This window comes from Centruroides vittatus, unplaced genomic scaffold, assembly GCF_030686945.1.
Source record: "Centruroides vittatus isolate TY-2023 unplaced genomic scaffold, ASM3068694v2 contig_474, whole genome shotgun sequence".
In the NCBI taxonomy this organism is placed as follows: Eukaryota; Metazoa; Arthropoda; class Arachnida; order Scorpiones; family Buthidae; genus Centruroides; species Centruroides vittatus.
Window position 1 is genome coordinate 2,768,435 of NW_027122266.1, and position 24,770 is coordinate 2,793,204.

Here is a 24,770-nt window from a genome sequence, read left to right on the forward strand (position 1 = left end):
AACATTCTCAAGAATGAAAGGGATGTTGTAAAGTTAACATAACTTTATAGAAAATCTCTGTGGATGTGAAAAGAAGAAAAAAATCATCAAAAGTTGTTTTGAGTGTGACCTTACAAAGCTTAGAAACATGGACATTGAGGAAAAGACAAAACTGTAGGTCTTTGATTTGTGGTACTGGAGGAGTAGTTTGAACTGGAAAATTGTTCAATGAGCAGATTTTAGAGAGCCAGAGAAAACAGAATCATTTTCATCACTGTAAGTAAACAAAGGAACAACATGATAGGACATTATTCAGAATGGATGAAGGTATTATTTTTGTTATATTATCGTCTACTTAGGACTTAGCACATTATTAGGACTTTATTATACTGGTGTTTTTGTTTCTGCAAAAAGAGGAAGTCTTATTCAGAAAAACAATCTTTATTTTTCACCTGGTTTTTCACCTGTACACATGTTTTGGACTTCAAGGTCCCTCTTAGCAGGTTTACATCAACAAGGTGCTATAACAAATTTTATAAAAATTACAATAATATATACATTCTTTAAATGACTTAGTTGTCTTGCTTTTTTATTACATCAAAATATATATAAATTATTCCTAGAAGGATTTTTATCATTTTTTTTTATTATTTGAACAATTATACTTGTATAAAAATAAACAAAGACATATTTAAAATTATAAGGCTTAAATTATAAAATTGTTAAAACAGTCTTACATATCCACTATTCTGTGTCTTTTTGTTGCATGCTCAATTACACTCTCCACTAAACTTTTTCCCTTTATATATCCCTCAACTTGCCTGTGCCCTCTATAAATAATACTATTCCATGATTGGTGGATTTCCATTCCTAAGTTGTTGTTGATTTTATTATTTTGTCTTTTTATATAGATATGTTCAAATAGAAATAATTTTAAAAGACAGCTTTCTTTTTTTCTTTATTTTTATCATATTTAAATCTATTTCACATCCTTCTTTATTGCAATGTTCTGCTACTGCTGAATTTGCATAATTTCCTTTGAAGGCTCTGATATGTTCTTTTATACATATTTTTAATTCTCTTTTTGTTTCGCCTATATATGTCTTTTTGTTCACAACTACAATCAAAAGAATATACTACCCCTTTTTCTTCTATTGTTTCAAGTTTTTTTTATTACTTCTACACTCATGTTTGTGAAAATTGCAACACCATGAAGGAATTGTGCAAATTGAACCAAACTTACAGGAAATGTAAAGTGAGGTAAGACATGCAAATGATTTGAATTACGAAGTGATTGCGCATGCCTGGAACAAGAAACGGTTCCTTATTCCTTGTTCCATGTAAATAAAGGACTTTAAAGATGCATTGAAATCCGTTTATCTTCCTCTGTCTGTGGTAAACGTTCCATTGGTGGTCAATATGCCTCGTCAAAAGCGGAGGAAGCCATACCAACAACTAACGGAGTTCGTACGAGGCCGCATGGTCAGTATGTGAGGGGGTGGATTTTCATATCAAGAAATCGCAGCCCACATGCAGTGTAATGCCACAACAGTGATGCGTGTTTGGAAGAAATGGACAGAAGAGAACCAAATAACACAAAAACCTGGCAGTGGGGCAAGCAATAGCACAACGGCACAGGATGACAGACACCTCATCCGCATGGGACCGTACAGCGTCCTCTCGTGTATTAGCACAATATTGGAACACGGCTACAGGTGTTTTGTTGTCTAGTTCCACAGTTTGTCGCCATCTACTGCAGCATGAACTGTGTGCAAGGGTTCCTGTACATAAGATTTCCCTCTTGCTGATTCACAGATGCCTTTGACTTCAATGGGCTCAGCAACACAGCACATGGCGTGCCCAGTGGCAACAAGTTGATTTTTCTGATGAATCTCACTACAATCTGCAGTACAATGATGGAAGAGTATGCGTCAGACATTACAGAGGGGAACATCTGCTCCCACAGTGTGTTATCCAGCGTCATACTGCACAAACGCCTGGCATCACAGTGTGGGGAGCTATTGGGTATAATTGTTGATCCCATCTAGTGCACATTGTGGGCAACCTTAACAGTGATTGCTACATACGGGAAATTGTGGAGCCAGAGGTCCTCCCCCCTTCTTCGAAGCATTCTGGGTGCTGTATTTCAGCAGGATAATGCCCGTGCACATGTTTCTCAGACTGCACAAGCCTTCTTCAGTGCACAACAGGTTTTGCTTCTTCCATGGCCTGCTTATTCCCCGGATATGTCGCCCATCGAGCATATCTGGGATTTCATTGGTTGGTGACTCGCTTGTACAGCTGGTGGGGCACACAATAAGACTGAACTTTGGCGTCAAGTTGAAACCATCTGGAATGTCATTCCCCAGGATTACATTCAGAACCTCTATGATTCAATGCCATGACGTCTACAGGCTCTCATCGCTCAGCGTGGCGGACACACAAAGTACTGATTTCCGACGATCTTTTTGTTTTTTTGTCTTGTAAATTTGATAGTTTATTTGTACCACTATCAGTAATATGTGGAATAAATTTCATTAATTTTTGACAATTCCTTCATGGTGTTGCAATTTTCACAAACATGAGTGTATAATATAAATATTTTATAAGTTTTTTTTTTTGTATTAAATTTATTTTATTACCTAATATTTTCTTTACTCTTTCAAATAATTTTGGTATATACATTAATTTTACTCATTTTTTATCATCATCAAATTGTTTATTCCTAGGTTTATCAATAATTATCTTTTGTATCCATTTATCAAGTATTTTCTTTGGGTAATTGTTAAATAAGAATATTTTTACTATTATAATAAGTCCTAATAATGTGCTAAGTCCTAAGTAGACAATAGTATAACAAAATACTATAAAATAAGGACAGAGGCAATTGAATTAATAGGATGAAGATATTTGAGAAAATGGAGAGAGAAATGGCAAGAGGATAAGAAGAATGAAATACTGGGATATAGTGAAAGGCTGAATCTTATAGCAAGATTAAGCAACTAGCACTAAACAGAAGTAAATGGTAAACTTGATACTGCCCACTAATTTTTTGGGTTGAGGAGAGAAGAAATTAAAATTTAAAAACAGTGCATTTATTTATTGATCCATTAACATGATTTAAAATATTTGATATTAAAATGTTTGTCACTTGTAAGCCAAGAGTTTGAATTTTTAAGCTCATATTTGAAGTATCTGTTTTTTATTCTTCTGTTTTTAAAGCAAACTAAGGATTAGTTTGTTTTAAAAACAGACTGAATGTCTGATTAGACCTGAAAACAGTTTACAATTATAACAACAGTTGTTTTTATCTATTGAAATTTTTAAAAGGTTATGATAACTCAGCTTTCTTCTAATTTTACCTTCCAAAATGTGTTTGTTTTAAAATTGCCCTATATATGATTACCTAATGATTTTTGAACACATTTTTAATTTATGACTCTAAAGTTATATTTATCTGAAAAGTGTGTACACTGTACAGTTATTGTATAAATGTATTTTTATAATAAAAGCAGTGTAAATTGCCAACAGAATTGATCTAGTTGTAAAATATATCACAAGTTTTTTTTTAATAATGCTGTAATGCTGATAATTAATATAATGTAAACAACAAATATTAAATACTAATATATTTTTGTTTTAGGATCACACTCGATTTGTACAGTCAGTAAGATTTTCACCAAACGGTGAGCTTTTTGCTAGTGGTGGTTTTGATGGAAAGGTAAAGCTAACTTCTGTCTTTATCTAAAAAGAAATTTTTGCAAATAATAATATATTTAAATTTTTTGATAGATGTTTTTGTATAAGGGAAATGATTATAGTAAAGTTGGAGAATTTGATAATCCTGCTCATAAAGGCGGTATATATGCTGTAAATATCTATTTTGCATATGTTTAAATAATTATTAATTTAAAATTATTCACATCATGTCTCTGATTTATTCCAAGAATGATGATAAAAGTATATATTCTGATAAAATAATTTCAATAATAAGGTTTCATGGAGTCCTGATGGCAAACAATTACTCACAGCATCTGGTGATAAAACATGTAAATTATGGGATGTATCAACATTATCTGTTATAAAGTAAGTATATTGTAAAAGAATGTTATGTTTGAATTAAACATCTTTTAAAATATTCAGTTAAAATATCATTTTAAATGTTTTAGTGAATTTCCAATGGGTTCAGATGTACTAGATCAACAAGTAAGTTGTTTATGGCAAGGTCAATACTTATTGTCAGTTTCACTCTCTGGTTTCATAAATTATTTGGACCCAAATAATCCTACTAAACCTCTGCGAGTTGTTACGGTAAGAATTTTTGAAATGATTATGATGATATGCAAAATTTGTTTATAAATTATTTTGTTATATTAGGGTCATAATAAATCAATCACTGCTTTGGGTGTAACGCCTGATAAATCAACTTTGTATACAGGAAGTCATGATGGATTTATTAATATCCTTTTAATGTTATATTAATTAAAAATTATATAAGAACATTTCTAAAGATAGTTTATATTTTAAAGATAAAATTCCTTAATTCTTTTTTTACCCTTTTGGGATCCTGCTTCAGGTGAAAATAGCAGAGTTCAAGGAGTTAGTCATAGCAATCAAGTACAAGATATGGCTACAACATCAAATACAATGTTTACTTGTGGTTTAGATGATACTGTTCGTTCTGTAAATCTTATTACTCATCAGTTTACGTAAGTCAAGTTACATCTATTTAATTATAATTGAACATGCATCATTGATAAAGAATTTCATCTCTCTCTTCAGATTTTGTTTTTCCATACCTTGTAAAAAAAACTTGAAATTGCAGTAGATAGTACACTACAATAGTCAAACCACCACACACATTTTTAATTTCTAGTACCTTTGACCTTAAAAGTTCATCTTAAGGATATACATAGTGAATTTTGAAAAACTGAACAAAAAATTTAAATATGTATTGTTCTATAAAGTCTTACAAATAAATACCAATTTTCTTTATTTTGTCAACAGTTTCTATACATTTGGTGAACAGTTTTTACATATTGTTGATTCTGCAGGTATGTATCTATTGCAGCATTTTTACAAAAAAGACCTAAAAATGCTATTAAGTTTTGTTAATGGTATATTTGAAGAAACCATTGCATTTCGTAAATCATATTAAAATTCTTGTTCATTTTGTGTGCCTGAACTAGCAGCTATTGAATCTAAAATAGTCTGTTGGCTACTTGTTGCACCTTTTTATTTTTTTATTTTTTTCCGGATTTTTATGATTGATTGTGGTTTTCACATGCTGTGTAATCTTTTTTTCCATAATTAATCTGCAAAAGATGGGATGCAGCTGCACTGAAACCATTTTATAATACACTGACAAGTAAAAAATCTTACTGATTTGAGGCAGGCATGGCAAATTAATTTTCTGTTTTCATATTTTAATTCAGGTTGTCCCCATATCCATTCATCAATAGTAGGCATTTTGGGAAAGCAAACCCACAATTTAAGTGCATTTTCTTGTCAACAACTATTTCAGTAAACAAAATATAAGGAGAATACTGCTATAAATGTCAAGATAATTATGTAAATTATTTAAATTTTTATTCTGAAGATTCCAGGAAACTCATCTCCACTGCTGACATAATTAAGATATGTCATTTGACACACTGCCCTCCACTGTTCTTCAAGTATGAAATCAGACTAGTCCAAAGTAGCTAGGAGAACTATAGATGTTTATTGTAAGCCTTCCAGAAGAGTGTACGATAAAATTGATTAAATATGCACAAAGAGGTGGCACAAAATGGAAAATATGTCCTGAAATGGCACAAAAAATACATGCATAAGAGTTTAAAATAAGGGAAAAAAGCATAAAAATGAAATTGTCCAGTGGGCTATATTCATTGCAATTTGTGCAGTAATGTATATATATACATGTCATATTAACCCTGCTAGTAAATATCACATATGACATAATAGCCAGAAATCTGCACTCTAGTTATGATTGATGCTGCTGCTAAAATTCGACTGGTTTTCATAATTAATTCAAAGTAATTTATATAGCATAATTGTCATTATTTGATTTATAATACAATTGTTACTATAATATTGACATTGTAATTAATATAATTTTCTAGTTTTTATCATCATTGTCTTAGGGTATAATGATGTAATGTTATTTAAAAAAAAAAACTTTTTTTAAGGTTAATTTGTTTTGCTTACATTATACTATTAAATTGCTTAGATTATTTAATTTTTACATTTTATAACATTTTATTTACTAATAAAATGTTCTGATGTGGATTAAGATTTAATATCTAAAACCATTCAATGCATAATCCAACTTCAATAGTCTAAAATAGATGTTGGAGTTGCTATAGTTCTAAATAAAAAACTGAACAATTTTGATATATTTTATTATCAGTTTTTTTTTACAATTATCTTTGGGCAAATAGAATGTTTGTTTTTACTCATTTCATTTATTTACAGTGAGGAAATTTATTTTAAGCTGGGTATCCACATGATCAAGTTCTCAGTGTCAAGTCCACATATAATCATGTGACTTCTGCATGATTTGCACAACTGAGAGCATGTGAATGGGTGTAGTGGATATCTGGTGTGGAAAAACGAATAAATCAAAGATGGATGTGGACAATGCAGTCGGTCATCTTAACATGTTTTTTGTGATAACACACCTTCAATTGCTATATATCATCGAGATATAATTTGGTAATAATAATTATAAATTACTAATATAATTTGACCCTAGTGGGAGATGTTTGGCACCATCTCTTATTAAATTTAATAATTATAATTTAATTAAATAATTTTAGGTTAAACTGGAAGAAAAGAATCAAACCCGCAACTGCCACTTACTGTGTGGATGCATTGCCAGTTACGCTATCGGGACCTCCAGTCCAATCTCCTCTTCTAGTATATGTAACATTAAGATAAAACCGCAGTTGAAGGTTTTCTTCCGGTTTATAGGGTCAAATTTTTCAGTAATTTATAATTATTATTACCAAACTATAGCCCGATGATGTGGCAATTGAAGGTGTATTATTGCAATGTATCTGGTGTAGTTAAGATGTTTATATTTGTTTTTTGGGGAAAAAAATATACAAAATATCAATTTCATTATTTTTGCTGTTTTTATGTACTTTCCATCCCTTTTGCAAATTTGTTTTAAAGTTTTGATAAAACTTCTATTATTAATTTCTTAGTTTGCTGTATTTATTCACCTAGCTATTTTACAGAAAATGTCAAACCATCTGATGATAATTTTACTTGTTGCCAATTAGCTGCATCTGATTTACACAATAAAAAAGTTCATTTAGCCCATGTATAATTTGTGCCTAACTATAGACAGAATTCAAATCACTTATGGGAGATAAATAGTAATGTTTTCATGTATTACTTAAATTTCATAAATTTACTTTTGAATCAGATTAATCATTGTAGTAATTTGTCCTTAATTATTAACTAAATTTACATTTGTGTGATAATTGTCATATGTCAATTATTAACATGCAGGCTTTCAATTTTAGAATATGGATTTAAATTTAAAATCATTATGTAAGTAATTGCAATTCATACTAATTCTGTATAGTTTTAACTGATATTGTACAATTATGAAAAGCAATATTTAATATATAATTAAACATTAATAATAAGATGATTTCTGTGCTGCTGTTTATTAATAGATTTTAAAATGAACCGTTTCATCTGTTTGATTCTTAAAGAAATGGATATTACAAATAATTAATAAATGCAAAAATATGAAAAGATGATAATTATTTTAATCATTTTAGAAAGGGTTATATCATATTTTTAATTTATTTCATTTAAAATATGCACCCTCTACCTCAAATTAGCAGTATTTTGCTCCTGTACATCATACTTTTCCTTTTAACAATAGTTGTGCTGATCATCTATTAACTGTTTTCAGGGTAAACTTTTGAATCGAAATAATGTGACTTCTGGTGCAAACTGGAAGTTCATATATAGTCAGTTGGGCCTCCTGCCCCTAAGGTTTCCATATCTGGTCTCTGATTTCATCTAATTCCTTTCTCGAGATTAAGGAAAGAGATGGACGGACGACAGTGGAAATTTATAGGTCTACAATCTTTTTCAAATTGCATCCCAGTAATACTAATAATAATACATTTTTTAATGTAAACAATGTATTATTATTACAATAAGCCTTTCAACGTAATGAACTAATTGGGGGAAAGGGTTCTTGCTTTGCTGAAAGTCTATTAATATAAGTTTTTAAAATTCATTCAATTTAACAATGAACTTAAACCATGTAAGATGTGTTTAATTTTATTCATCATAAATATTTTATATAATGTACTGTATATCAAGTATTCTTTACTCATTGACTTTTTAATCCAATTTTTTTTTTAATGCTACATTCAGAAATAAAATGCTTTTAAATTTCAGAGGTTTTTAATCAGAGATAATTGGACAAATTTTGTCCATTATATCCAAAGTCCATTAAATCTGTTTAAATACAGGGTTTACTGTGCTTTTTTGTGCTTTTTTTTTTTTTTCTTCTTCTTTTAAAATTTTTTGAAATTTTAAATAGAGTAAGTTGAAATATTTGTTTGCTGAAATTAATGTTTCAAATTTGTAAATTTCTAAATCTTTAATGATTTATTTATTTTTTACTAAAATCAGTATGATGATGATTTTTGTCAATATAAAATAGTTGCATTTTTCCTTATGTAATTTATTAAATTATGTATTTTTAGTGACTATTTTATTTATTTATTTTAGAACACTTGATTTGAAGATGGAATCACAACCAAAAGGTATAACTGTAATTGATGATACCATCTTAGTAGCTGGAATTAATGATGTGAGTTTTTGATATTAGATTTTTATGTAATTATTTCAAATTTTTAAGATTTTATTTAAAAAAAATTAGGTATCAATAATTAACAATGGACAAGTTATGTCCTCATTACCTGTTGATTTTGAGCCAAGTTCTATTAGCATACATCCGAAAGAACCTGATGTTGCTATTGGAGGATCAAAAGTAAGTTTTTTTAATAATAATTACATGTTTCCTGTAATAAAGTAATGAATTAAAATTGTACTTTACATCAAAATATTGAAATAATTAATCATATTGTTCAACTATCAGTTTTTAAAGATTAAAATTTTCTGTATTTAGAATCTTTTGTTTTTTTAAATAAGTATAAAGCTTTTTAAAATTCAGTGCTAGTTGCATCTGATCAGAATTAAAATGTTTAGGACACATTCTAATAAATTTTTGATTGAAAGATGTTTAATGCATTATATTAGTGAGAAAATTCTAACAGTTTAGATAGAATTTTTAAATTTCTTTTTTGAGAATAGCAGTTTTGGGGCATGATTTTGTTTAAGAATTAACTGATTAATCGGTAAGTAATTGGTAATCAGTCATTTCCTCGATTAATTACTATCTGTTATTTTTTCCTATTAATCTGTTTTGATAATCAGCCAATTTTGCAGTTTAATATTTTTGTTAGAATGTTATGTATAAGGCTTAGTAATAAAAAATAATAGATTTTTGTTATATATTTATTACATGAGAAAATGAATATTAAAGAAAATTTTTTTCAATTCAAATTATTCCTTTTACATATTATAGGTTATAATATAATCTATTAAAAAATTATTTTTATTTTATTCTTTTTAAGAGATTAGTTTTTAATAGGTTAAAAAAGGGAGTATTAAATATTTAATTTTTTTAACTTTAAAACCCTTAAATTGTAATGCATAAGCATGAGAATTTCACCATTTTCAGGACATAGCCTATTTTTTGCCAGCTCATAAATGTTACCTCCAGTGCTGAAAATTTTCACTTCCAATGGAAGATGCTGGGGCACTTAGATATTTCATAGCTATTTCATCAAATTAGGAAAAAGTTCTTTTGAACTTCTCCGCCACAAAAATAGTCACTGTCTTCATATAAGGGGTAAATGTAAATATTTTCCTAATTCTTGATCGAAATGTTTGTTTGCTCATTTTGTTTTCTTTTTCTTTTTGAAAACATGCTCTTCATTCTTTCATTGTTCCATCTTGATCATCTCCAGAAGTAGAAGCTTCAGAATTTAATTCTTTTTGAGATTTTGAATTATCAACAACATCTAAGCTATTAATTGTCCATCTTTTTATTTCCTGTATCATATCCTCTTTTTGAAATTTCATTTTGAATCTTGAATCTAATAAAGATGACAAGCATATATAGAAAACAAATCTTCTAGTCATTCTATTGTGGTATTAATGCCACTAAAGGAACTACTACTATTTGCTATTGATGATATAAATTCAGAGTCTCTGTTGTGCAAATTATTGAAGATGTGGTTTCTCTTTTGCTGGCTTCCACAGTAATTTCTTGGAATGATTTTAAGACTAGAACAATTTTTTTCAATGAGATGGGCTCAACATAGGAATTTTATTATCTAGCATGTGACAAGGACTTTTTGCTGTTCCAAGTTTCTTTGCAACATGTAGTATGTAGAATTCTAGCGAGTAGAAACCTAACTTGTCTTTAAATCTTCCAATTTGCATACGGCTACAGCAGAATGATTAAAATGTGTCAGTATTTCTATTAATTGTGATTATCTTGTTGAGAAAATATGCATTTGTTTAGTGTCAGCTGCATTGTATGTATAAAGCACAATAATGCCTCTAAGTTGTAATTCCTGATTCCAGCTACCATATTTGCTCCAGAATCTCTCAATACTAAGAATATCTATCACTTATACTGTTCAATAATATTATTTAACAAGTTATCTATTCACTGATTTGTGTAGCTGTGTGGGAACCTTCAAAGAGAACAATTTGTAAGACAGCTCTTTCTTGCTGAAAATCATCCTCCAACCAGTGGACTGTTACACTTAAAAAAGGAGAATTGTTTGTAGTTGCTGTCCAAATGTCAGCAGTCAAAGAAATATATTTTGCATCATCAATAACTTTCTGAATTTTTGACTGAATGTTTTGAAATATATCAGGGATGATATTTTCAGAAAAATATTTTCTGTTGGGAATATTGTAATTACTAAAAAAAAATTGCTCCTAATCTTTGAAATCCTAAATCAGACACAACAGAGTGTGGCTGTATATCTACACTTATCATTTCTCCAATCAAATAATGATCTTCTTTGAATTTGTTGTTTGATATGTTCTAGTGTTGTTTGTGATATAAGGTTATGTATAAATTGTTCTTTTTTGTTCAACAACTCTTTATCCTTATCTCACTGTTACTCACAGTACATTGTTGTGAGAACAAGTGATGTAACTGTTGTCTGTATGCTGTCATGTCTGTTTCGAGTTTTGTGATGCTGTAGTAAGTACAAATGCTCATGCATTTCTGATGTCCATTTCATTCATTAGTGTGGTTTACCTGTCTTAGTGGTCTGTGGCTGGATTGCCTCAGAAGTCAACCAGTTTTTCACAACTGGTGTGGCTACTGCAATGCCCACACTTGGACCAGTGCTTTCACCACTGGTGGCCAAGGGAGACTGACATTTTTTTTGAATGTGAACCTCTGCCTAACTCATGAGTGCAGACCTTGTTAACCCAGGCAATGTCCAAGCTAGTATTACATTTGGATCATGTCATTACTATTGTTAGATCTTCACAGATATAGGTTCAATTCTTGGCTTCATTTCTCTCACAGACCTCCCTGGCATGAGTGATCTTACCAGGAGCCAGCATAGCTCTGTGATTCATCAGAATTACTGAGCTCTCTCCCAACAATATAGTGACTGGCAATAGTTACTATAATTATTATTATTATTAGAATATATTAAAAATACATGATAAGCGCATGTTTTTTTACATTGATTTTTCTATAATTCATATAGTAATGCTTAAAAACAAGTTAAAGAAATTATCATTGCTGACATGTTCCAAATTTTGATTGTTGAAAGTTGAATAATAATAATTTTCATTCTTAATTGTAGGATAGTACAGTTCATATATACCTTCTTAATGGTTATACATTAAGTCATAAGACATCAATGCAACATATGGGTGGAGTTACTGATGTTGCATATTCTCCTGATGGAAATTATCTTGCTGCTTGTGATGCAAATCGTAAGGTTGTCCTTTACAGTTCACTCACTTATGAGGTAAGTATAATTTGAAAGTTTTATGTTAATATTTATGGCAATTATTTTTTTTTTGTCTTAATTTAAAAATAGTTACTGAATAATTTTTTAATTAGCATAATTTCTAATAATTTAGAAAAATAACTTGAAAAATTATTATTATTGTGTTAGTTTATAAATATTAATTTTAATAATTACTATTTAGCCTGCCCATACGTTAGATTGGTGTTTTCACACTGCAAGGGTAAACTGTGTTGCATGGTCTCCTGATTCACTACATCTTGCTACTGGTAGTTTGGATACAAATATTATAATATGGGGTACTGAACAACCAGCTAAGCATATCAATATTAAAAGTAAGTAAACTTTACATATTTTGATGGATTATTTTTATCATATTCATACTCAATATATTAAATTTCAAAAATTTATAAATTGTATCGTTTGTAAAAAAAATACTCTCTCAAAACTGAAAGCAACAAAAAAACAAATAATTTTATATAAATGTTTTGCTGATATGAAAATATGTACTACTGTGATAAAAAATTATTGGGAATAGTTTATTTAAATTGCATGTGCAAGAGTGTGCTGTTGTTTTTTTTTTTTTTTTTTTTCAATTGATATGACTTTTATTGACATCATCTAGCAGCAATCTGTATGTCGTCATCTTTTTTTGTTTACATGCAAAACAAGCATTTATTTGCAAAGAATTTTTTGCCAGTAATTTTTCAAAATGTTGGGTGTAATTGAGAAAAGAACATGCATTAAATTTTGTTTTTGCAATGGAATTGCTGCTAAAAAACATTGAAAATTTTGCAAAAAGCCTTTGACAATAGTCTATTAAAAACAAGAGTTTTCAAGTAGTACAAGATGTACAAGAAAGGCAGAGAATGTTGGAAGATGAACAACATGTCACTTGAGTCAGAGATTTGGTGCTCAGCAATTGTCATTTAACAATTAGGGACATTATTGAAAATGTTCCAGTATCATTCAGATCTTGTCAAGCAATTTTAAAAGATTATTTATTTGGGCTTACAGCTTCTCGAGTCATTCTAGACATTAAATTTTTTTAAAATTATATTCAGGTAAATGAGGAAATGCTTTCTTAAGGCAAATCATTCTTAAAATGCATCATTATGGGTGTTGAAACCTGGATCTATGTTGAGCTGTTTCAGTGTGAAAAGCAATCAAGTGAATGGCACTCGAAACGTGAAGCAAGACCAAAAATATGTCAGTCAAAAATCAAGGTCACCCAATTCATAATAATGCACCTGCCCACAATGCTCTTGTTATGATAAATTTTTGGTCAAAAAGTTCAACAGCCCCGTATTCACCTGATATGGCACCATGATTTTTTTCCCCTGCTTCCTTGACTAAATTTTCTGCTTCTTGGTCACCATTTTGAAGTTGATTGGTGTCATAAAACAAAATTTGCTGCAAATTCTGAAGGAGTTTCAACTTTAAAGCATGTTTTGAGGATTGGAAGAAATGTTGGCATAAATATTTTGCAGTGGGAGGGGATTACTTTGAAGGGGGTGAAATAAATTTTAATGGATAAATTTAAATATTGCTTTGTATTGAATCATTTCCAATACTTTTTGATACTGGCATATAAATTGTATAGTTCAAAGAGAAGTAATTTTTTAGGGTTTCATATTATAAATAAATTTAATTAATGATTGTATTGCTGTTGTGTTTCTGAAACTGATGGGAGGAAAAATATCAGAGCAGTATTTTTCGATCTTTTTCAAAATGGCCATCTCTCAATGTATTCCTTTTAACGTATGATTCCAAATGTTATCTAATAATATAAATTATTACACTTGTTGAATTTTCTGCTTTAGTTATTCTAACATTATAATGGAAACAAATATTTGTAGCATTAAAAATTATTTACTAAATTTTCTACTGGAATAAATGTTTACTTTGTAATTTATTTTATTAGGTATTTTCTTTAATATATATATATTATATTATTTTTAAAAATTTAAAAACTAAATGAACTGAAATGGCAGTTTACTTAACATTCGTGTATCATTTTGTTTAGATGCAAAATATTATGTATAAAAGAATATATATATATCAACAATTTATATTTACTTACACCAATAAAAATAAGGGTTTTTTTTTTTTAATGTTTAGACTATAGAAAAATTACATTAATAGCTATTATTTCTGACTACCACTAAACTGATTTAAACATTTTCATGCCAATAGAAACAGCATTATTATTAAAAAGAAACTGCAATAAATAACTATTAGTAGCAATTTTCTAACCTATTCTTTCCTCTAATTTTTCTTTACAGTTCCTTTGTTAATTCTTTATATATACTGTATTTTACGGACTATAAGACTCACCTGAATTTTGGAGGCAATTTTTTGAAGAAAAAAGTGGGACTTATAGTCCACGGTATATAAAGAATTAACAAAGAAAGAATGAATTAAGAAACAACATATATATATATAATGTGTGTGATGATAGCAACAATATATAAAATAATCTTTCTTCACTGAGAGATTAGAAATGATGATATTTTGATACATAGCCATTAAGTAAGATTTGGTAAGAATAACTATTCTGCCATTAGAAGTGATTTTGTATTTGTTAACCTTTTACTCATTAATATCATTTTGGATTTGTTTGTAATGCAAATTCTCATTGTAACAAATACAAACAATAAATTATTTTGACTTGTTAATATGAGACTTCAAACAGCTTATTTTGTAAGTTGTTTTTTTTTGTCTTGGAGGTTATAGTCTGTTTCATTGAAAGAATTAAATAACACAAATTGATGTTAGAGATAAAACTTAATTTCTTTAAAAGAATCTTACTCATCTTATTCCTGTTCTAATAAAATATTTTTTTATGCATTGTATTTAAATATTCTGTTTAGCCATATCATATTATTATTTTTTTATATTTTAATGTCTGAATAAATTAAATTTATTTAGATTTTACTATTATTAGACATATCATTAATAAAGACATTGTTATCTAAAATAATAATTGAATAAAAGTTTTATAAAACTCATTTGACTATACATATTACAGCTAATTATTAAACAAAACAACGATTTAAGAACAATAATCAAAACAGAATCAAATTATTATTTTTCTTTTATATGTTCAGTCATCAATTAATAGATGGTGATTTGCTGATAGTTTACATTTATTTCATTGATTGTAGTTTATGCAAAATTAGTGATGTGAATAAATAACAACTCTAAAGCTATTAAGAAAAATAAAAATATTTGACATTTGTAAATGCAATTATAAATACTTTATATTCTTTAGCATCACTGAATGTTTACCATTTATTTGTTATATATGTCTTACCAAAACCTAAATTATGATAAAATTTTAAATAAAAACATATTAATTTTCTTCCTCTGTTTGTGTTAATGTAAAAGTTTTGCAGGAATATTTTTTTATTAAAATATATTTATTTTATTTTCTTGCAGAAGCCCATCCTCAAAGCCAAATAACACGAATATGTTGGTTGGATAATAATACTATTGTCTCAACTGGACAAGACTGTAATATTAAAATATGGGAAATATCATACACTTAATCTGTGTATGACCCATTCCTTGCCATTGCTGCGATGCAATAATTCCACAGAAGGCTAAATGGATTTTGACAAGTAATCTTGCTCTTCCATTGTTAGGTGATGGACTGAGGCTAGAATTAGAATTATTTTGCTTTTGAGACAACAAGAAGAAATGGGTTGACAGTGCATTGATGGAAATTATGGTGGCTGTTCCAAATCATTGAAGTTAAATTATACTGTTTATCATTGTTTTCACAAATGTTTCGAGTTAAGTATAAGTGGCGTCGTAACTTATTGTTCTGATACCTGCTTTACTACTAAGTATTGTTTTGAATTATGAGCAAATGAGAACTGTTTGAAATTTGGTAAATGCTTTGGGTTCAAAGCAACTTATATGCCAAAGAGATAGGTCAAATAAATAAATAAATAAAATGTAAGATAAACATCCTAAAAAATGTGACATTCATTTCAGATAAATTATTTGAATAATAGAAATTTGATATGTATTCTGTGATTTTCATCAAATTATTAATACAGAAATACTCTACATTTTTTTTATACATATAAAATCTGTCATTTTTATATGCAATATGTTAAAATTGTACAGCTCATTGGGTATTAATAATAATATTGAATTTCAAATGAATACAATTTTTTTACTATTCAAAAGAAAAAAATAAAACATTTTAAACCATTTACAGAACACATTCAACAAGAATATGAATAGAAGTTATGTAATGTAATTTTTAAATTATGGAGGGAAATTTTATAGTGATATATTTTGACACTTTGAAAGAAAATTTGTATACATTTATGATCAGGGAGATGAGCTTCAATTCCATGCTTTTTTCTAATATTTTTTTATATATTTAAATGAATTATGACAATCTATCAATAATTGGAATGTTTGAATTAATATTGACTGACCTATTTATATTAATTGTGTAACATGGCGTCTTGTGGTGATGAGCAGTTTTGCAGCATAACGTTCACTTGATTGCTGCCCTGAAATTTTGTCACATGTAGTAATGCTTTTGTGCATTTTGGAAAATTTGATACAAATAAAAGTTTGTCACAAGCAAAATCAAACTTTTTGTAATTTTGTTGTTCCTTATTTGTTGTTGTTATAAAAAAAAATTGCTGTGTGAAGCTTTTGATGTTTGACTAATAATTTAAAATTTTGTGTTCTATAAGTATTTAACTTGACTTTATCACTTCAAAAAACAGAGAAATTTTTTAAGTATTCACATAATGATTTTTGACAACTTTTTAAAACTTAGAACCAAAATGATGAATCTCAATGTAAATTAACTTTAATATGGATTTTTCAAGAGTGGTGTTAAAATACAATAATAATTAAGTTTTCAAAAAAATATAATCTCTATTTTTTTAAATCCAAACATCAGTTTAATGTAAATGGTTTGAAAAAGCAAAGCATAGTATTTTTCTACTAAAGATTTTCTCATTAATAAATTTTAATACTCTTTTTTCAATCTATTTTCTTAGTTTTTTATAGAAAGGTTAATCTAAAAACCATTAACTGAAATTCAGTAAGATATTTATTTTAGAAAAATGTTTTTTCTTTCTTTTACTGTAGTTAACTGCAAGGATCTTAACAATTTTACAATCAAACTTTGACTTTTCAGATAAGTTTATTTAAAAAATTCAATTTAACTATAAGAAAATGTTGCTTGTTTTTTTAATTGTTTGCAATGATTAAAAAAAACTAATAAATATTATAATTCTAGCTTGATTATTTGGTGAAGAAGGAACATTATATAAGAAAAACTTTCAATTTTTTTTTAAATTAAGTTTATAGAACTCTTATGTAATTTTTAGCAATTCATTTTAAATTGTTCAATTCAAAAATGAATAAACTAATTTAATTTTTGTTAGCCCCAGCCATCATTTATTCAAATTTTTTTATCTAGCATGTAAGATTTTTGTATATTTTTGTTACATATACGGTAATAATTAGAAGTACAGTACAAATAGATTTTAAACGTTAATTTTGCCATTGGATGATAATAAAATAGAAAATGTTTACTTTTATCTTCTTTCGATTAAAACATCCGAAAACTAACATCAGGGTTCATAAAATTTCAAGATGGGGCGATCAGTATAAAGTCCACAACTCTAAATTAAAGAAGAAAATTTTTCTTTAATTAGTTATAATCATTTAAAATACCAAATCATATATTATGCAAGTACAGAAGAGTGAGAAAATAAGAATAATCGTCTAATCTATAGATAAGCAATTTATGTGAAGGTATCTAGTTAGTAAAACGATCCAGGTTATAGTTGAAGATTCCATTAAAAAGTACGAATTAATTCAAAGTATGCCGACTCTAAAAGTACAGTAGCATGGCATTGTTTCTGTTGCGGTTTAACCATAGATGACTCTAAAACTCTTTCCGCCCTGTGGGCACTAAGAGGGCTTTTTTTTAGCAAGACCATTACGGGTTCGGCCAGGCCACAATGGGGAGGCGGCTGGTGAGAGACGACGGTCGAGATATCCGGTCGGACCACCGTCAAAAAATTCCTGGGAATTTTTCGATCCCGAGTCCCCCCAGAGCGGTAGGCTGTCGCCATAGAGGAATCTTTAACTGCTTTATTGTTGTTGTATGACATTGACAGCAAAATAATAGTGCCTCAAAGACAACTTTATGAAGGAAAAATTATTGGGAGGCTAGAAGCAGGCTAATCGCCCAGTGGCGTAGCTAGGGTTCTCCGGTGCGGAACCAGATTTGTGGGCCCCAAAAAAACAATTTTTCGGCAGGGTGTCCTTTTTTTCCGTAATGGTAATCGGAAACGTCCAAACAAAAAAAAAGTAATTTTTTTTCTGTAAATTTTGGCTTTGAATTTATTTATTCCGTTGAAAACATTGCGTTTAGACGTTGCTTCCTTTCTTTCGTTTGATGAATGATGCGTTAGGTTTTTTTTTTTTTGTTTTGCTTACGTAAACGGCGAACTAAAATATTTTTGTGTAGTGGTTTATATAGTGTATAACTAGATTACAGTTAAGTTGCTGGTTTTCCTGTGTAATAGGGGCCCCAGCAGCTCGAGTAGCCAAATGCCAAATTTTGCTTTGTTCTGATTGCCGTGAAAAATTTTTCGGGGTTTTTTCATGTGATTTTTGGGCCCCATGAGCCTATCGCTTTCTAGAGGCCCAGTGCGGGACGCACCTACCGCACCCCCTAGCTACGCCACTGTAATCGCCAACGGATGTGTTCAGGACGCTAAACGTGCCTCAAAACATCATAACCAGGCTTTGGGCTGGATTTCAAACAACAAATGTGGGACGTCAACCTGGAATATCTGGTAGGCTGCTTTCTGGCCATCGGTGTTAGTTTCACAAATGTTTAAAGGAGCTTCAGGTAACTGATCTTTCTGCCAAACGCCCAGTACGTTGCATTCCGTTGACTTCTGTGCACAGAAGAGCTAGTTTAAAAGTGGTGGATAAAACTTTACGGAATTATCAATTACTCAATTTACAGTAATAAGCATTAATACACTTACTTTTCCGGCTGGTTATACAGAGGAAAGTAAGGCGATCGAACAAAAAAAAAGGCCCCTCCATATTTTTACATTTTTGAACTTGAGACACCTTGAAACTTCGAGAAATGCAAAAAACTCGGGGATAATTTTTGTATGTATGGATGTTAGTGTGGAGCACGATTTTGTTCACCTTATTTGAAGCTTATAACTCAGAAATTTTTGACAAAAAGCACGGAAATTTTGCAGGGAAATTTGTTTGTTAGGGGATTGATGCTAGTAAATTTTGGTGATTATCTTCCCACTCCTCGACCTTTTAATGGGGTCGTGTGTATATCCCGTAGGGTCGGACTTAATGACGATTTTGCTGGTTATTGGCACTTACAATTTTTTATAAAACTCATTCCTAACCTCAAAATTAAGTTTTTTGTCATTTTATAATAGTAAAAAATATAAGTTTTTTTACTGAAATATGATAACAGATGGCGTCACCAAATGTAGCTGGGAAAGTTAAGCAATTCGTTTCTGGATTTTTTACTATGGATGTTAACTGAGTCGATCCATAACAGTAATCAGTCCAAAAGCTTTGTTTATATCAAAAAATATATATATTGCTTTGCATTACTTCAAATTCTTTCTTTTACTTTAAAAATAAAATCCAAATTAATTTAGAAATGACCAGTTTTTAAATTAGTTGGACTAAGTAAATTCTTTAGCTGTCAAATTACTCCGAGTGTCCTGTTTTTGTTATTAGTTATCAATCAAAATTAATTATTATTATTATATTAATCGAAATAATTTACTCAGAAGTATGCTTTCGTTACATAGATATTGGTAGCACGTTATTTAATTGAGTAACGTCGTGTTCTGCATTAGTGCGTTGACTTTCTTACTGGTCAATGTCGATATTGATTATTTGAAAATTTGTTTTAGATATTATGTCAAACCTTGTCTTATAGAAAATATAATAACAAAATTTATCCACGTGTGGATAATTATATGAATTAAAGTAAAATTGTGGAATGCTTCGACTGATAAACTGAATGTTACGTTTCTAAAATATATAATTAAGATTTCACTTATCTACTACAATTCATGTTTTATATGTTATCAAATTTCACAGATTTTAAAAGTTTTTTCAAAGTGTTATCATAAGCGGTATTTTATAAAGTTAAATTTTTGTAAAAGAAGTTAGGATAATAACTAACATAACGTGATACTGTACTTTCTGTAAGATGTTTAATAGAAAGTACAAGAAGCAATTATTGTATAATGGAGAAAATAATAAAGGCAATACAAAACGCGCAAATTATCAATAACTAAAATTTAACATAAAATTCTATTTACCTTATTTTCTATCACTTCTTGAATGTATAAACAAAGCTGAAAATATAAAAATAATTGAACTTTGATCTAAATGCAATCAACGGTACGACTTTTAAATTTTTCTAAAATTTAACATGTAGGTTAGCATTTTATAGACACAATAGCCCAGCGTTTCTCAAACTTTTCGCTTGTGCCACCCAATATATTTGTTAGTAATGGTTCGCGACCCAAATGTTTACTAGGTTTTTTAAAAATTTTATATTATAAACTAGTCACTGTATATTATGAAATGTACCCAATATTAAATATAACATTGAGTACATTTCTCTTTAGAGCGTTTCGATTTGTAACAAATACTTAACTTAGTTTTTTTTTTTTTTTTTTTGAAATTTATTAAAAATAAGACTGGCAGATTGTAAATAAAACAGGGTGTTTCAAAATTATCCAGGAGTCTATTTTACTTTATAAAAGAAACTTGAAATATTTTTCAAATTTAATAAACCCTTTTACTTTCCCGGCTCTTATATATAACAGGGAGAAAGTACGGTCATAGGTCAAAAAATGACCCCCAAATTTTTTATATTTTTGTTTTGGAATTCAAAAAATACATTTTTATTAATACTTACGTCAACAACGTTGTACATTTTTCCTCTTTTCTGAAGGTCTATTTTTCCTGCATATTCACCACAATTAGAAACGCCTATAAATTCCTGAAAAATTATTACAATTTTTAAAACTGTCGTATAATTAATAGCGTATATTTTATATATTGAAGATCAATGCCGAACTGGAAAGTTGAAGTGAAAACAATGAGATAAATGTAATATCAGAAATGGTTTTATTCGATTACAGCTACGTGACACATGGGCGATCTGCCGAGGGAAATTCCTTCCGGGAGGTCTTTTATGGGAAAGTGGTCCCTATTTAGGTGTTACAAACGCGAAGAAAATCCGGAAAACTCCACGCAAACCCACGACCAGTGTTAAGTGGTTTCATCCACTCGGCCACTGGTGGGCCCAATATCAGAAATGGAAACACTATTGAAAGGCCAATGTATTTTGACTGATCGGATAGCCAACTTCTGAATTCTAAATTTAACGTTACGCTGTTACCAAAAGAGAGAATTTTCCAGTTTTACGCGCGGTACTACTAGAGTAAAGAAAAAACGTCCAATCACTGGAAATGCGGATAAAATAGAGAATTCACAAAAATATGTACAGACATGAGTATTAATATGTTAAGTATGGTAACACCATCTACAAGGCAGAGTTAACATACATCTTTGAAAACTTATAATTAATATGTTGTTATAAAACTTTCTATTCGTGCATACGATGTTAGTGTCGAAGTTAAGTGATGAACAAAGCTTATAAGAATCGGTCCTATAATAATATAATACATACTATAGTAACAAGTAGAATGGGTGAGTAAAAGGGTTGAAGTGCCTTCAACCCTCTTACTCACCCATTCTACTTGAGGGTTGAACGGTCAATCAATCCAAGCTGCTCCAAAACGAAAACAAATCTTCGACTAATAACAGACGAGGTTTTCAAATCTTAGTCCTTCTTAAACGAATTTAATTTTCAGTATTTACTTTAATATAGTTTCATTATAGTGGTGTGTGAGTACTTCAGCCTTCCGTAAGCCCTATTGGTTTTCTTCAAACTCTTTCCGCCCTGTGGGCACTAAGAGGGCCTTTTTTAGTAAGCCCAGTATGGGATGAGATGGCCAGATGGCCGAGCGGTCAAGGTGGCAGTCTACCGCTCTGGGGGACCTGGGTTCGTCGATAAATTCCCAAAAATTTTTCGGGGTGGTTTGTCCGAATATGTTGAGCCCCGTCTTTTACCACCCGGCCGCCCCATTGTGGACCTGGCCGAACTCATAATGAGTTTGCTAATGGAGGCCCTCTTACAAGTTAAAGAAAAGTTTTAAAAAAAAAAACCATTATGGGTTCGGCCAGGTCCACAATGGGGGCGGCGAGATGGTGAGGGATGAAGGTCAAGATATCCGGTCGGACCACCCCCCGAAAATTCCTGGGAATTTTTCGATCCCGGGTCCCCCAGAGCGGTAGGCTGCCACAACCTTGACTCCTACTGTCCACTCCACGTTCTGCATTCCCGATTGTTACGTCCCTAATACTATGGTATACTACAACCAATATAACAATGCACTTAATGTTTCACTTAATTCACTGTTTCACTTAATTTTGTCAAAAAAATTCAAATTCTGGATTATAAAATTATTCGAAATTATAAAATATATTATTATATTCATTATGCATTCTACTGTTTAAAAATGTATACAATTATTAAAAATTATTTTTTAAAAATTTCATTATAATATAAATATTGTATTTTAACAAAATTTCACATTTATTACAATGAAAGACACAAATGATACACTAGCAAATAAAAGGTTTTATAGGCCGAAGCCTAATGTTGAGACGGTAAACACGCCAATCTATATAGTAAATCTAAGTGACTCGAGACTCGAATCGGAAAGGGTCTCAGTAATGTTTCATAGCCTCACCTCAACGTCGCCAACTACCTCCATCCAAGCAGTGCCGGATTAAGCCACTAGCGGGCCCTAGACAAAATTTTAATTGGGGCCCTATTTAAATAAGTTTCTTCTAAACAAATCTTAAATAATGTCACTTAAATTTTTTATTAGGTCTAATAATAGAGAATTCAAACATTAATACAAATTATAATTGTACAATAAAAAGAGTTTCTGGTACAACGAAAAATGTATATAATTGTAGCCATTAATCAGCCTTTAAAATATTTAAATTTTTCGTTTTGGATTTTCATTTCAGAAAATTGATCAATCTAGCCGTTCGAGAGTATCTCTTTCTACAGCAAGCATTGTTAAAGACAGCCTTTCCTGTCCTATTGAATTTCTTAAATAATTTTTAACTCGTTTTAAAACAGAGAAAGATTCTGCACTGAAGCCAGGCCCCTCCGAATTACGGGTTCTAGACATTTGTCTTATTTGTCTATTGGTTAATCCGGCACTGCATCCAAGGCCCCATGATGGGTATAATTTAAAAGGCCTTTTTAATGCTCTCGTTTGAAAAAACTTTATAAAATGTTTATAGTGAAATATTAAGAACTATATTTTATATATAAATAAAATATAAGAAAATATAATTACATCACGCTCCAAAGAACAAACTTTTTCTAGTTTCTCTTCTACGGTTTCAAGTTTTCCCTTTTCAGAAACTGAATTATAACAATTTTCAAATATTTCCAAACTCTAAAAACATTTTACAATGAATCATTTTCAAATATTTATTATTAAATTCATGTAATCTTTAAAAATTGAACGTCGAATCTTACTCTTTCTATTCCAAACCTTTCTTTACATTGAACCACTGACATTTTGTCTTTCACACCTATTAAAATATAATGTACAGTACGGTACAGTACATAATATTAATTATTTTACAAGCAGTAGAGTTAATTGCAATATTTAAATTTACATATTAAGTAAAATCTTATATTTCAAATAGGCCTACTTTTTAAGAAATGTCTTACCGCAGTATCGATCTATTAAGCTTTTCGAACAACTTGAGTATAATCTTCCAGGTAAGCTATAAGTTTCGTATAAGGAAAGGAAAACGATCAAAAAGAAACCTGTAAAATGCATTTTGCAGGTTTGTAAGAGCTAGGTTCTTTGAGTTTTCAATTCTTATCATGACTAAAATCACGCGAAATCTTTTATAGCTCGAGAGTCATAATTATATGCAAACTATTGAATGTAATTAATATGTTACCTTGAAATCATTCCTCAAGGATGACATGTACAGCTCTAAATTTATATAATAAAAGTTGTTTTAAAGTATGTAAAAAAAGTGTCCTTTTGACATCTGAAAATAAATATTCTGATTAATAATGAAGGACATATTTAATAAAAATACTTAATTTATTAAATATTATTAAATGTTAAGTAATTTTGGAGAGGATTACAAATTGTACGGAGTGGTTCTCAAAAAGTGCACCCCAAGAGCTGGCTAAATGCGCCATGAATATTATGAAAGTATATTTTAGAAATCAAAAGAAATTCATTTTTAACAACATTATTTATTACATCCAATAATTATAGTACACAGCTATTTATAATTTAAAATATATTATATTTTTGTATACGAAGTGCGCCATCGCTTTTTACAGTACGCAACGAGCCAAAAAAGTTTGAAAACTGCTGAGTTATATAATAAAATCAAAACAATCAATTACTTTTTTAAATGAAACTTCCTCATTATGTTTATAAATCTTTTCAAAGGACATCTTTATAATGAAAGGCTTTTTTGTACCGAAATTAATTC

At 29.6% G+C, this 24,770-nt stretch overlaps 2 protein-coding genes across 4 annotated transcripts in view; one reads left to right on the top strand and one right to left on the bottom strand.

Annotated features, from left to right (window-relative positions):
• The window catches only part of flr (actin-interacting protein 1 flr), a 41,782-nt gene extending 25,071 nt beyond the window's left edge, over window positions 1-16,711 (top strand). Inside the window, exons 6-16 of the mRNA XM_067273353.1 lie at window positions 3,623-3,700; window positions 3,772-3,849; window positions 3,974-4,065; window positions 4,149-4,290; window positions 4,357-4,438; window positions 4,535-4,688; window positions 8,746-8,827; window positions 8,897-9,007; window positions 11,925-12,092; window positions 12,277-12,427; window positions 15,534-16,711. Coding sequence (XP_067129454.1) covers window positions 3,623-3,700; window positions 3,772-3,849; window positions 3,974-4,065; window positions 4,149-4,290; window positions 4,357-4,438; window positions 4,535-4,688; window positions 8,746-8,827; window positions 8,897-9,007; window positions 11,925-12,092; window positions 12,277-12,427; window positions 15,534-15,643 — 1,248 coding nt within the window. The 3' untranslated portion in view covers window positions 15,644-16,711. The remainder of the gene's footprint in view (window positions 1-3,622; window positions 3,701-3,771; window positions 3,850-3,973; window positions 4,066-4,148; window positions 4,291-4,356; window positions 4,439-4,534; window positions 4,689-8,745; window positions 8,828-8,896; window positions 9,008-11,924; window positions 12,093-12,276; window positions 12,428-15,533) is intronic.
• On the bottom strand, window positions 402-24,151 carry LOC136977804 (uncharacterized). Of its 3 annotated transcripts, XM_067273380.1 has the most exons (7): window positions 23,980-24,151; window positions 23,782-23,837; window positions 23,597-23,698; window positions 21,070-21,153; window positions 20,465-20,500; window positions 17,670-17,758; window positions 402-500 (listed from the first exon to the last, which is right to left on the bottom strand). In XM_067273380.1, exons 1-6 carry the CDS (start codon window positions 24,089-24,091, stop codon window positions 17,708-17,710), a joined length of 441 nt encoding a protein of 146 aa, XP_067129481.1. In that variant the 5' UTR covers window positions 24,092-24,151; the 3' UTR covers window positions 402-500; window positions 17,670-17,707. The 3 variants fall into 3 exon arrangements, with proteins under 3 accessions (XP_067129481.1, XP_067129480.1, XP_067129482.1); XM_067273379.1 differs by lacking the exon at window positions 402-500 and having other exon boundaries at window positions 17,504-17,758; XM_067273381.1 differs by lacking the exon at window positions 402-500 and having other exon boundaries at window positions 17,504-17,758; window positions 23,961-24,037.
• Window positions 24,152-24,770: the final 619 nt, after the last annotated feature.